This window comes from Poecilia formosa, unplaced genomic scaffold (genome assembly GCF_000485575.1).
Source record: "Poecilia formosa unplaced genomic scaffold, Poecilia_formosa-5.1.2 Scaffold116, whole genome shotgun sequence".
Lineage (NCBI taxonomy): Eukaryota > Metazoa > Chordata > Actinopteri > Cyprinodontiformes > Poeciliidae > Poecilia > Poecilia formosa.
In genome coordinates, this window is record NW_006800055.1 from 704,851 (window position 1) to 717,213 (window position 12,363).

General features: G+C 36.5%; 2 protein-coding genes across 2 annotated transcripts in view; one reads left to right on the forward strand and one right to left on the reverse strand.

Annotated features, from left to right (window-relative positions):
• The first annotated feature begins 1,594 nt into the window (after positions 1–1,594).
• gamt (guanidinoacetate N-methyltransferase) lies at positions 1,595–5,321 on the forward strand. The gene is made up of 6 exons (XM_007560549.2): positions 1,595–1,938; positions 2,942–3,087; positions 3,175–3,238; positions 3,456–3,523; positions 4,262–4,372; positions 5,060–5,321. Exons 1-6 carry the CDS (start codon positions 1,761–1,763, stop codon positions 5,198–5,200), a joined length of 708 nt encoding a protein of 235 aa, XP_007560611.1. The 5' UTR covers positions 1,595–1,760; the 3' UTR covers positions 5,201–5,321.
• A 3,573-nt stretch (positions 5,322–8,894) lies between these two features.
• ndufs7 (NADH:ubiquinone oxidoreductase core subunit S7) overlaps positions 8,895–12,363 on the reverse strand; it is a 6,760-nt gene continuing 3,291 nt past the window's right edge. Inside the window, exons 6-8 of the mRNA XM_007560550.2 lie at positions 11,267–11,313; positions 10,335–10,423; positions 8,895–9,316 (exon numbers count right to left, since the gene is read on the reverse strand). Of these exons, the coding sequence (XP_007560612.1) occupies positions 9,219–9,316; positions 10,335–10,423; positions 11,267–11,313 (234 nt within the window). The 3' untranslated portion in view covers positions 8,895–9,218. The remainder of the gene's footprint in view (positions 9,317–10,334; positions 10,424–11,266; positions 11,314–12,363) is intronic.

The following is a 12,363-nucleotide window of genomic DNA, read 5'->3' on the forward strand; positions in this document are numbered from 1 at the left end:
GATGAAAAAAGAAAAAGAAAAAAATGGTAATAACTGTGGGCAGATCTAATTCTGTAGGTTTAGATTAAAAATCTGCAGAATGCACCGATTGTTTAAATTCAACTGATGAATTAATTGTAATAATCAAAAGCTAAAGTGACCCTGAATATTTCACACATCCATAAGTACGCAATGTAGAAAAACACATCCATGCACACACTCTTTAGAGGAAATTAGCACCAGCAGTTAGGCTGGTTTTGGATATTTTTGGCTGTGGATGGAAGCCGTACCCAGAGAGAACTATTGCAAACGTCACTCAAAAAGGTGATTCAAACCCAGGACATTCTTGTTTCCTGTCTCTGAAGTTTTAATGTGTTTTTTTATTTTTCAGGGTAGATTTAATTGTCCTCCATGCAGATTTAACTCTTTTCAACGGAACAGCTCAGACACGTCTACCAGAACAGCAGCTGATTCAAAGGTATTGATATAAGTACTTTGTGAGACCAAAAGTTCAAATTCCAAAGATTAAGTCAGATTGATACTCTTAACAGTAGAAGCTGAAAGCAGCAACTTTTAATATGTTTTCCAGAAGCAGCTGGATAAGCTGCTTCTGGAAAAAGCTGCCAAAAGAAGAGTCATTTGATTTATTTCATGTTCAAACCATTGAACGTTTTCTTATGTGAAAACCACAAACCGGTATGTTATTGGTGTTTTAAGTGATAGACCAGTAACTTAACCTTGGTCATCAGGACCCACGTTTTAGATGTGTCTCTGTTCCATTTCACCTGACCTAAATTAATACATTTCCATTTGTAGCGACTGTTTGGCTATTGTTAATGGTGAAGTGCCTCAATATATGAATATTTATGCAGTTTTTACATTTTTCACATCTTCCTTGAGAAGATCAATCCAAGTAGGGTTTGGCCAGTGGTGTCCAAATGGTGAAAAAATACTTTATAGACAACAAAGAGAAATTAAATATTGTTGTAACTCTTAATAAAAGAGTTATTGTAGATGGTTATAACTGTAGGAAGGAAAGGTTACAACAAGACAGACTGAAGACACTCTGTTTTTCTATTTATATTTGTGGCCCCAACCACAATGTCATTTCAAGAATGATACAAATGTTTTACAGGAGGCATTTAAAAAATGATGCAAATGGACACAATCTGTAATTTTTTACAGGAGTTTTTTTTTTGTCTTAAAATGGGAGGTTAGCAACATTTTTTTTAAATGACTTCATAATCTATGCTAGAAAAATTCAACAATCAGAACACTGTGTGCTTTTCTTCAAGAAAAAAGTAAACCTGTGATACCTTTATGTTTAGGATGAACAATTATCTAAAGATCCCCTTTTTTATAGAAATCTGACTCAGTCGTTTGATTCATTAAATATTGCTGAACAACAAGTACAAACATCAAAATTAATTATTTTGTGTTGTTATTGAAAATAGAAAAAACAACAACAACAACAACAACAAAACAGTAGCCTGCAAGTACTTTAAAAGTTGGAAAATTTGGCTCAGAAAAGCCATCAAACTGGTACATATAACAATAATGATAATCCGTTATTTCCCACTGAGTGAGTTCTCTTATCTTCAGAGGATCTTGGGCTCTTAAATCTTGGAATGTGTATTTGCGCTTTTTGACCCCCAGTCACACGATTGCGGTGTCAGCAGTTGTGAGCTCGATATAAACCACCGCCTCCTCCACTTTCACCCTCTTCTGTGTCAGAGAAACCCTCCAGTAGAGCCCGCCAACCGCAACGACAGCAAACCAAAATGACCTCCGCTCCTCAGCCCATATTCACCAAGGGAGAGGACTGCAAGCCCTCCTGGCACGACGCTAACGCCGGCTACAATGAGGCCGACACACACCTAGAGATCATGGGCAAGCCGGTCATGGAACGCTGGGAAACCCCGTACATGCACTCGCTGGCGACCGTTGCAGCTTCTAAAGGTAACAGCGGCCGGGAAGGAGTGTGTATTATCGGGCATCGCGCCCTGCCGCGCGGCTTGTCCGATGTTGAACTCACACTGCATGAACTTGTCATTTAAAGAGACAGCAACACAGAATATTCTAAGGAATGTGTTTTTTGTTCTTGTGTACACTTAAAAGGCGTTAAAATGTCTGACAGAAAAGTGTTAGCTCAGCTGAAAATATAAATGTGTTAATATTTTGTTAGAGCTCTAATGCGTAATATTGAGGACTACAAACTACAAAAATAGATTTAAATATTTGCAATTTTTTTTAGAATATATACAAAGATAATAGTTTATGTATGTGAGTATATAAATCTGTAAACGTCTTTTCTATTAACCAAAAGAAGTTTACAGTTTACAGTTTCTTTGATTCTGTAATGGTGAAACACATGTTATTGTGAGAAGCATGGTGCGCTGTGTTGGTGAGTACTGCAGCAGCTGTTACTTCACTACTGGGAAAAGGCCAAGAAGTCTGCAGAGGGCAGAGAGCATTTCTGCTCACATACGTTCATCTTTGAAAGCCAGACTGATCCAGATGTTTCAAAGAATGCAAAAAAGTTTAAAATTCAAGTTTAATTTGCACAGTGAGAATGATATATTCAGTTTATTTCTTAGATTGATGTGCAAATGCATGTAAAATATCTACATTGTAAAGGTTTTTTTTTATTTGGAAGCAAATTCGGCATCTTAGAACAAATTTCCTGGAGGGTGCAAAAATATAAGCAAATCTAAATATTTCTGATGATCTGAAAGCAATTAAAAGATTTTTCAATCATTAAATAAAAGACTTAAGCATTAAGTTTTATAAGTTACTCCTCAACATTTCTGTGCAATCACTTACTCTCAATGCCCTACAGTGTAATAAATCACACATAAAGTAGAATACTGACAATTTTAGTTCACCCTGAACATTTGATGGGTTTTGTAAATGTCGTACTAGCAGGGAACAGATGAAAAGTTTGGTTCTGTTTGTCTGACAGGCGGTCGGGTTCTGGAGATCGGGTTTGGCATGGCCATCGCTGCCACGAAGGTGGAGTCCTTCCCCATCGAGGAGCACTGGATAATCGAGTGCAACGATGGAGTATTTGCCCGTCTGGAGAACTGGGCCAAGTCTCAGCCTCACAAGGTCATTAGACTCAGTCAGTGCAGTGATAACTGAGAATGGAAAGTTGGTAAAATAAGGTGCTAGTGAGCCTCTTTTTTCCTCCTGCAGGTCGTCCCTCTGAAGGGTCTCTGGGAAAACGTTGTTCCAACCCTGCCAGACAATCACTTTGATGGTGAGACATTTCCTGACGCATTTCGTCATAAATGTATAAATTACTGGGAACAGGAACGCTGGAGCAGTGCTGGGCTAACTGAATGTTTTTATCTGTGACCTGTGACATCATGAGCTAAAAGGAAAGCATGACTGACTGTAGAGAAGAAATAATAAAAAGAATAAATAAATAAATTCGAATGCATGATGCATGCTGCCACCTCTGCCTTCTCTTTCAGGTATTCTCTATGACACATATCCTCTCTCAGAGGAAACGTGGCACACTCACCAGTTTGATTTCATTAAGGTAAGTGACTGAAAGAAGCTAATTTTCTAAGCTGAATCTGCAGCTGAAACTATTCAGCCACTTTGTTGGTTCTATTTAAAGCTAATGGCAAAAATAACAAGAACTCCTATAATTATTTTATTTTTAAATACAGCAGCAGAGGTTTGTTTTACATTTTTAGTTCATTTTTTGCACAAAATCATTCTTAGTTTATGAGATATCAGTCTGCACAGTTCAGCCTATATTGAGCTCCTTTGAAAAGCATTAGTAGAGCCTCCTGCACAACCATCAAGAATGCAGCAAGTGGTTTCTGGGTAGGAAATCAACAGCTAAACATGTCTTTTCCAGCAGCCATAGGTGATGTGCTGGGGTTGCTAGGTAACAGCGCAGCCCTCGTTGATTGTGACTCAACAATTGGAATATTTTTGAAATGGCTTGTTTTTCAGACACCAAAAAATATAAACTTATTGTCAAAAAACAACAAGTTTGGACTGTTTATAGAAGCAGTCGAGACCCAAATGAACGTATAAAAACATGCAAAATGTGACTTTTGCATAATGTGTCCCCTTAAGGTCTTTTCAGAGTTTTATTTGATTTCAGTTTAGTCAAATACATTTTCTAACAGCTCCTGTGTTTACCATGTTGTTATTGAGGTGGAGGATGAATTGTTTCTGTAGTCGGAGCCCAACGAGACCCCAGACCATCTTATTATTATTTTTTATGAAGGGAAAATTAACGCTGTGGTTTCTTTACCTGCAGGGTCACGCTCACAGGATGCTCAAACCTGGAGGCGTCCTCACCTACTGCAACCTGACCTCCTGGGGCGAACTGCTCAAGGGAAAATACGACAACATTGAGAAAATGTTCCAGGTTTGTTGCCTTGATGATCTCATCAAAATCAAATCCTCCGATTATCTGATTATTGTCTGCTTCTCTACAACAATTCCCCTGAACTACTTCCCATGATCCAGCTACGCAACCGAAACATAAAGACAGTTTTTATAAGACGATTTGGCCGTATAAATTCACTACGTACTTTAGCAGGACCCTCCAACTGCAGAGCTACGGTTCTGCAGCTTTTAGATGATTAGAGCTGCATCCTGATTAATCCCATTAATTGTTTCCGTCTTAAACTTGACACTGAAGAGGTGATCCGATAATTTCACTCGGCTGCGTTGCAGCAGAGATGCACCTCAAAACGTTGTAGGGATGTAGCTTTGGAAAGCTGTAGATGCAGATCTCTGCTTGTAAAACATGCAGATCATAATTATTATTAATGATAATGATAATCTTTGTTTTAAAAGGGACAAATGGTGTAAATGTCACCATTTGAATTTCTGTACCAGATTATAGCAGAAGCTAATTTGCATCTGCATTCCTTTGGATATGCTGATGCTTCCAATGCAACAACCATTATCACAAGAGACACACGCAGATGGTGAAAACATCACTGCGTTCACCTGAGTTACCTGCTGCTTTCATGTGAAGGTTGCTGCTGATAAACCGAATTGGACCGCACGCCGACCGCCTCTCTCTGTCTCTGTTAATGATTTTCAGGAAACCCAGGTGCCCCATTTGCTCGAGGCCGGCTTCAAGAAGGAGAAGATTAGCACCACCACCATGGACATTGAACCACCCACTGAATGCAAATACTACTCCTTCAAGAAGATGATCACTCCCACTATTGTGAAAGAATAAAGGACGAAGACGCCGCCGCTGCTGCTGCAGCCTTTTTATATTCAGATGTGCCTTTTGTCTCCTGCCAATCACGTATTTCACTGTACAACGTTTTAATAAAACAAACTCCATCATAACTGCATTTAATGTTTTTTGTATTTATTTAGGTCTACAACTAATGATTACTTTAGTAATCGATTATTCTATTGGTTATTTTAGATAATCAATTGATCTGTCAGACAAAAAAAGAATACATTTTTCATTTGACCACTTTTATTAAATCAGAAATGCATAAGGGGGAATAAAGGGTGGATGTGCTGAACTTATAGAGCAGGGCTGCAATTATCGATTATTTTAGTTATCAATTAATCATCTGGATTTTAAAAATGCCATATTTTGTAGATTTTATACTTAAGCCTTTTTAGACAATATTAGAAATAAAGTAAAAGATGCAAATTATTCAATTTCTATTTTAAATAAGAAAATAAGCATTTTATTGCCTTAAGTTCAAAAACAGCATTATTTTAGAGTTTGATCATTTGTAGCAAAGGATGCATATGAAAAACTACATCTAGCTCAGCCATTTCTATCAATACAGTGTAGGGCTGGCTGATCTGTTTTTTTTTTTTTGTTTTTTTTTTTGAGTAAATGATTAACAATTAGGAAAGGTGCTTAATTTCTTTAATAGAATTTGAACAAGGTGAAGTTATTTATATCACTTCAGGAGGTCTATATAGAAAATATTACAAATATTTATTTTCTTAAATGCAAAATATATTTTTTATATAGTTTTGGTTTAATTAATGATTCTACTTAATGATTAATCGATTACTAAATTAGCTGACGTTCACTTCAATAATCGATTAATCACGATTAATCATTTCAGCCCTATATTTATCGTAGCTGATATTATTAGATTTTCTTCCTGTCACAAAATTCTTGTACTGGTTTTAATTTCCCTTCTACTCCAACATCAAACTCACCTGTTTCCAGGTCTTACATCACCCAACACGCCTCCTGTCATGGATGCACCCACTCCAAGTCTACGTTGTGAAATGATTACTGATGGAACAGGACAAAAACATGCTTTCTTGCAGTTATAGTGCAAGATGTTCCCCGTCTGCAGTACTCGTGTTATTTATGTTTTGTTGTGTTTGTTATTTATAAACCTGAAAACAATGCTGGCTCAGTAAAAACCTTCCCGGGATGGAGAGTTCACATGTGGTTTTAAAAGCAAACAGAGTTTGAATAGGAAGTTTCTGAAATAAAAATCTTAAATATATAAATGAGGTACTATCTGTAAATCTGCACACCTATGTCTGTGAATATTTCTGAAGATAACAGCGAGATAAATTAGGAAATACGATGCATAAATATCTACGTTAATATGAGTGGTGATGTAAAGAGCTAAAATAAAAACTAAATGCCCATCAAGACTGCAGAAAATGTAGGTTTACCGTGAAGTGATTCTTCCGACCTCGCAATGGCTCTTACCAACTTTAGCTGAAAACGATTCTTGTTTTTAAATAGGTTTAGAGCTGCAGCTAAGGATTGTTTTAGTAGTCTATTATTTTAATCGATTAATGGAGAAATGGGATTTAAAAAATGCTAGTCGCCTGCCACATAAAATCCTAACAAAACACATTGAAGTTTGGCTGCAGAATGAAAAAGAAATGGACGCGTGTGAATAGTTTTGTATTAAAATATAATCTCTTAAACTGTCTGTAACAGCTGAGTATAGGACGGATGTCCTAATTTATGGTTGGAGATAAGTGTAAGGTGAGATTAAAGAGTGAACACGTAGGAACAAGTAACCACCTGGCGAGGAGCCATTAATCATTAGACGGATGGATGATGCAACAACAGACTGCTCTCTGGTGGGAAACCACAGCTGCTGGCGGCTCACAGATCTGAATCAGGACTTCACCGACCAGCCGTACGTGTTCATTTACAGTGCTATATAACAGGGCAGGGGAGGGAACTGTAGAGAATATGTCTGCGTTTGACCAGAGAGAACAATCTCGAACTAAAATTCCACATCTTATTCTTCTATTTTCACAGTAAAAATGAAGTATTATTGAAAGAGTACAGTGTTAGCCTGGTCATTAGCTTACTGTTCACAGTTTGGGCTTTCTCTCCTTCGCTTCGATTCCCACCGGTACATTTTTTTTTTTATTGGGCCAATCAGCGAAGTTGTTAACGATGACGTAAATGTTCTGCGCTGTTTTAAAATTGTAGTCTACCTATAGTTTTTAGTCAGAAGGTGAACGAAGCCGTTCAGTTCGAGTCCAAATATTGAATTAACATTAAGAGCAGTCTTATTCGGATTGGCACTATTATGTTAGCAGTGGAGAAACGGTTGCTTACAGCGCAGGCAATTTCCGATAAGCTTCTTAGCGTCGAACTGACGCATTACATACGTCACGGGCAAACGTTAGCGATTGGGTAAAATTAAAAACTTCAGCGGAGTCCAAGCAATCGCTTCTCAACAGCTGAGAGCTTAGTGCGAAGCAAATGGCGTAGGAAGTGGAGCTGGTTTTTACCAGGTTTTATCAACCATGCTTTTTATCTAACATCGGGCAGATGATTTCAAAAATAAAGAAAATGTCTGCATATGAGCAACCTTGCCTGTTGGATATAACAAATGTTCGTCTGTTTGAAAGTGCTTCAATGTAAACTCGTGGCTGATTCAGTGATAATGCGTTAAAACAGTATTCAGTAACCAAATGGAGTTTTGTTAAAACCATAAAGAGTACAATGTCTGATATGTTCGCAGCTAAAGAACAAGAGCACCCAGGAGCAATAACACAAAGTGAATGCATGACTCATAAACTCTCACAACAAATGTAAGTGAATATTTGTAGGTTCAAATGCGTGTTGCATAAATAAATGTTTTACCTTTACAATGATTAAGCATGCAGTGAAGCAGCTGTGGCTGAAGATTCTAGAAAATGATTTTCATCGTTAACTTTTCTTTTATGGAAGTTAAAAAGTGCAAGACTCTAAAAAATTATAATCAGGGTTTCTGCATGTTTTACAGACTCAAATCACGTAAGAATTTCTAAGGACTTTAAAGACCATTATGGATGGAATTTAACTGGGTAAATTTGCACTGACCCATGATAGCTTCAGAAATGCCAGCCAGCTAGCATGGTATATTTGCAGTAAGTCACAGAATGCAGTGAAGAGATCTGTTTGACTCAAACCTTTGCCTGACATAAAAGTCCCATGAGAGAAAAATACATTCAATATATTAGATTATAAACAGATCTACCAAGACCAACCTTAAGACATGTGATTAACATATTTAAGGCTAACTTACTTTCTTCAAATGAACATTTTAAGGCATTAAAATGATGTGGACACACAGATAATTCAACAATTGTGTTAATGATGAATTAAGACAAAGCTAAAAAAAAAACAAACCCAGATGAGTCAAAGTACAAAAATACATTTATTTTTCTCAGTCTGACTTAAAATTCTTGTTTTAGGTCAGTTTTCTGTCAGGAGGAATGGGACAAAATTCTAGCAAAAACCATCAAATTTATGCAGTTCAACACAACTTTGAATAATTTCCATATATGTAACAATCTATTTATGTATTTAATTAATGCATTAAGATATCTGCAAACAATTTGTATTTTTTATTACTTAGTATAACAATTCATTATTTTGTGTCAACCAAAAATTAGCAGTTGCAAAAATGACAAAATCCTTGATTTTTATGAACCAAAATTTATTGGAAACAACATTTATTATATTGTGGTGCATCACTTGTTTTGTTTACAACCGTGTGTAGAGTCATAAATGCTGCTTAAACTGATTTGCCTTTAAACTGTGTTTTAAAACAGTAACATTAATTTAAAGACCCAGAAACCTAAACAGAGCAGAAGCTGGTGAGTCTCATGAAAAGCAGCTTTGCATAAATTACAATGTTTCATTTACTGAAGTTTCTGCTGCTCTATGTGGAAGAGGAGCAATGCCCCAAATGAAACCAGAAATACATTTACACACAGATTTACACAGATATACTACACGCTCACTTCCTGAACCAGATACTTATCTTCTTCTCTCGTTTGATTTTCTTTTGCAGCTGTAAACAGCCATACAGGAGAGCTTCTGCTGTGGGAGGACAACCTGGGAACGAAAAGAAGCCATTGAAGGTGACCTATTATGCTTCCTAGAACAGGTTATGAGCAATACAAAACATATTCATTGGATTTTTTGCACAAAATCATTCTTAGATAATGAGAGTTTTGTCTGGTGGCCACACCTCCAACTCAACATTTACACTCGCACATAAAAATGAATGCAAACATATGGACTATTATAAACTGTACATTTTTGAAAAGCAGAAGTAGAGCCTCCTGCACAACCAAGAAGAATGCAGCTAGTAGTTTCTGGGTGGGATGTCAACAACAAAACACTTGTCTTTTCCAGCAGCCATTGTACAGCGAATACAATGGTAAAACCAGCTGATCAAACAGTTCTGGAGCTTAGCTTGGGTTGCTAGGTGATGGGTGGAGCTCTGATGGGGTTGCTAAGTAACGGCCTGGGTTTTGCTGGGGTTGGTAGGTCCATTCATAAGAAACGGCTCATTTTACAAACTCCAAAAAACATGAACTTATAACCAAAAACTGCTGTACTTAGATACAGCTTTCTGAATATAAGTATTTATTTAGTATTTATTTATTAAGTATTTATTTAGTATTTTTTTAGCTGGAGATGCCAAAAATGATCAAACGTACACTGAAGGAACACTATATTATTGCATTTCAGGCAGTAAAATGTTTAGTTTCTTATTTTCATTTGTATTCTGAATGAAAAAAAAAATGCAGTTTGTTAATTTTCCCTCCAAATTGCTTGATTATTGATCAGAATAATCGATAGAATAATAGATTACTAATAACTTTTAGCTGCAGACCTAGTTAACGAGAAGATTCAAGAATTTAGTTTTTAAGAATTAAATGATGCATATCAATAAATAATTTATTCCAGCTAAAAAAGTGAAACACTGCACAGGGCAATATATGTATCTTTTTTGTTTAATATGACTCACATAAACCAGAATTACATAAATTCTGGTTTATGTAATTTGATTTAAACTATGCAAAAACCACTTTTTAATGTCACTGAACATAAATTTCAAGCTTACCTGGAACATAAATGTCCACCGGTACGATCCGGTCACAGCCTCGGACCACAGCGTAGGAGTAGTGGTAGTAACCTCCTCCGTTAGCACAACTACAGGAACGAAATCAGAAAAACATTAAATATTTTTAGTCTGTCTAGAGACTAATGATATGCAAAGAGTGACTCAGGCAGATGGGTTTGAAGTTTAACTTCAGCTTTAATCCTGATAAGAAGGCCAATACTGCCACCATGTGATAAATACTTGTAACTATAGTAACTATATTTCACATTTAGTTTGCAGACTGGATGGAGGTTTCTGAATGCAGCATCTTTAATATTTTTTAAAGAAAACAACTTCTTGCCTATTACTTTAATAGGTAATAAATTGAGCATTTTGGGTCCTAATAACTTTTTAAGCTGTGATTTTCTCATACTACTTTGAGTCATGATGTCCTGAAATGAATAAATAAGATTTTAAAATAATTTACACAATCTGGGCCTGAATACAATTCAGAGTTGTCAGTTAAAGTATGTAAGACCATATGAAATCTGTTTATTTTTTAACAAATTACACTTTAAAAATCTCTACATTGAAATTAATGATGTTGAAAACCAAAGCAAACTGACAGCATTATAGGGAATGTTATTTTTTACTATTTTCACCACTGTCAGTAAATTAAAAACTATGATTAAATGTAGTTACTGTGTGCAGGTTAGAGATATAAATCACACTCGTTTAAGTAAGAGACATAGTGAAGAAGGGGAATGTTTTTCAAGAGAAGGATTTAGCCATACATCTACCTAAAAAAGAAGTAATAAATAAAATTTTTTAATCATAATTTATGTCATTGTCACTATTGTACCACAAAACATTGTGATAAAATTCAAAGCCCATGTCGTCAAAATATCTCGACTGCGACTCTTCTGATTCAACAACGTGAAGGAATAACTCACCTTCCCATGGAAATGACGTATCTGGGCTCAGGCATCTGGTCGTACACCTGTTGGGTGGAAGGAGTCTTTTAGCTGTAGTTACACAAGTCTGAGTCAGAACTAATCTGTATATTCAGCTGGAGTGAAGCTCCATGCCAGGCTGCTCCTAATCCAGGCAGCTTTAACTCAGCTATACTGTTCCCATCGCTCTGATTCGGTCTGACTGATGCTGCTGTCGGTGTTTACAGGCTGAAAGCAAAACAAAACAACGCTTTTCTATTAGACCTCTAAAAAATGAGGTGGCATAATCTCAGATGAGGATTATTATTGATCTGCATTTCATGCGTCAATCTGTCAATGTTTGGCCAATTCTTAAAATACTATTTAAAGGTGGCCTATTCTGCTTCCTTGAGATATGTTTATGGGATAAACAAAACATGTTCATGACATTTTTCTCCACAAACTCATAATTAGATTTTAGTCTGGTCAGTATTTTGAGCTCCTTTCAGAACAATCTGTTTTAGGGCCTCTTGTCACTTTAAATCCAATTAGCTGCTGGCCACACCCCTCAACTCAACGTTTACACTCGCACATGAAAATGGCTGCAAACAGATGTACAATTATACAACTGTACATCTTTGAGAAGCAGAACAACCAATAAGTTGGAAAGTCTAATTTTAAGCTGTTTTCACTCCTGATAGTCCAGGAGATGTTGTTCATTTGGTGACCAAAATTGCAACATTTGTTTCTTTTTCAGCTGGTGTGGTTTGCTTTCACACTGCAATGTGTCAAACGATCCATATTCTTTGAAAAATCTGTTCCTGTCATTGCCTGTGGTAAGTCAACAACAAAACATCTGTCTTTTCCAGCAGCCAACGCTAAAACCATATCACCAAAAGTGCAGGCCTCAGTTTGGGTTGCTAGGTAACGGGGCTGGCCTTAGCTGGGGTTGCTAGGTAACGGCGGAATGCTCGTTGAATGTGGTAAGTTTTTGAAACTGCTTGTTTTCAAGACACCAAAAAACAATTTATTGCCAAAAAACAGCAGGGTGTTTTCTTAAATGCTTCGCATTACTTTAGAAGCAAATGGAAGAAGTAAAAAAAAAAAAAAAAAAAAAA

Coding starts and splice junctions, on each gene's coding strand:
- gamt (XM_007560549.2), top strand. CDS start 1,761: ATGACCTCCGCTCCTCAGCCCATATTCACCAAGGGAGAGGACTGCAAG. Junction 1,939..2,941: donor GACCGTTGCAGCTTCTAAAG/GTAACAGCGGCC, acceptor TTTGTCTGACAG/GCGGTCGGGTTCTGGAGATC. Junction 3,239..3,455: donor GCCAGACAATCACTTTGATG/GTGAGACATTTC, acceptor CTTCTCTTTCAG/GTATTCTCTATGACACATAT.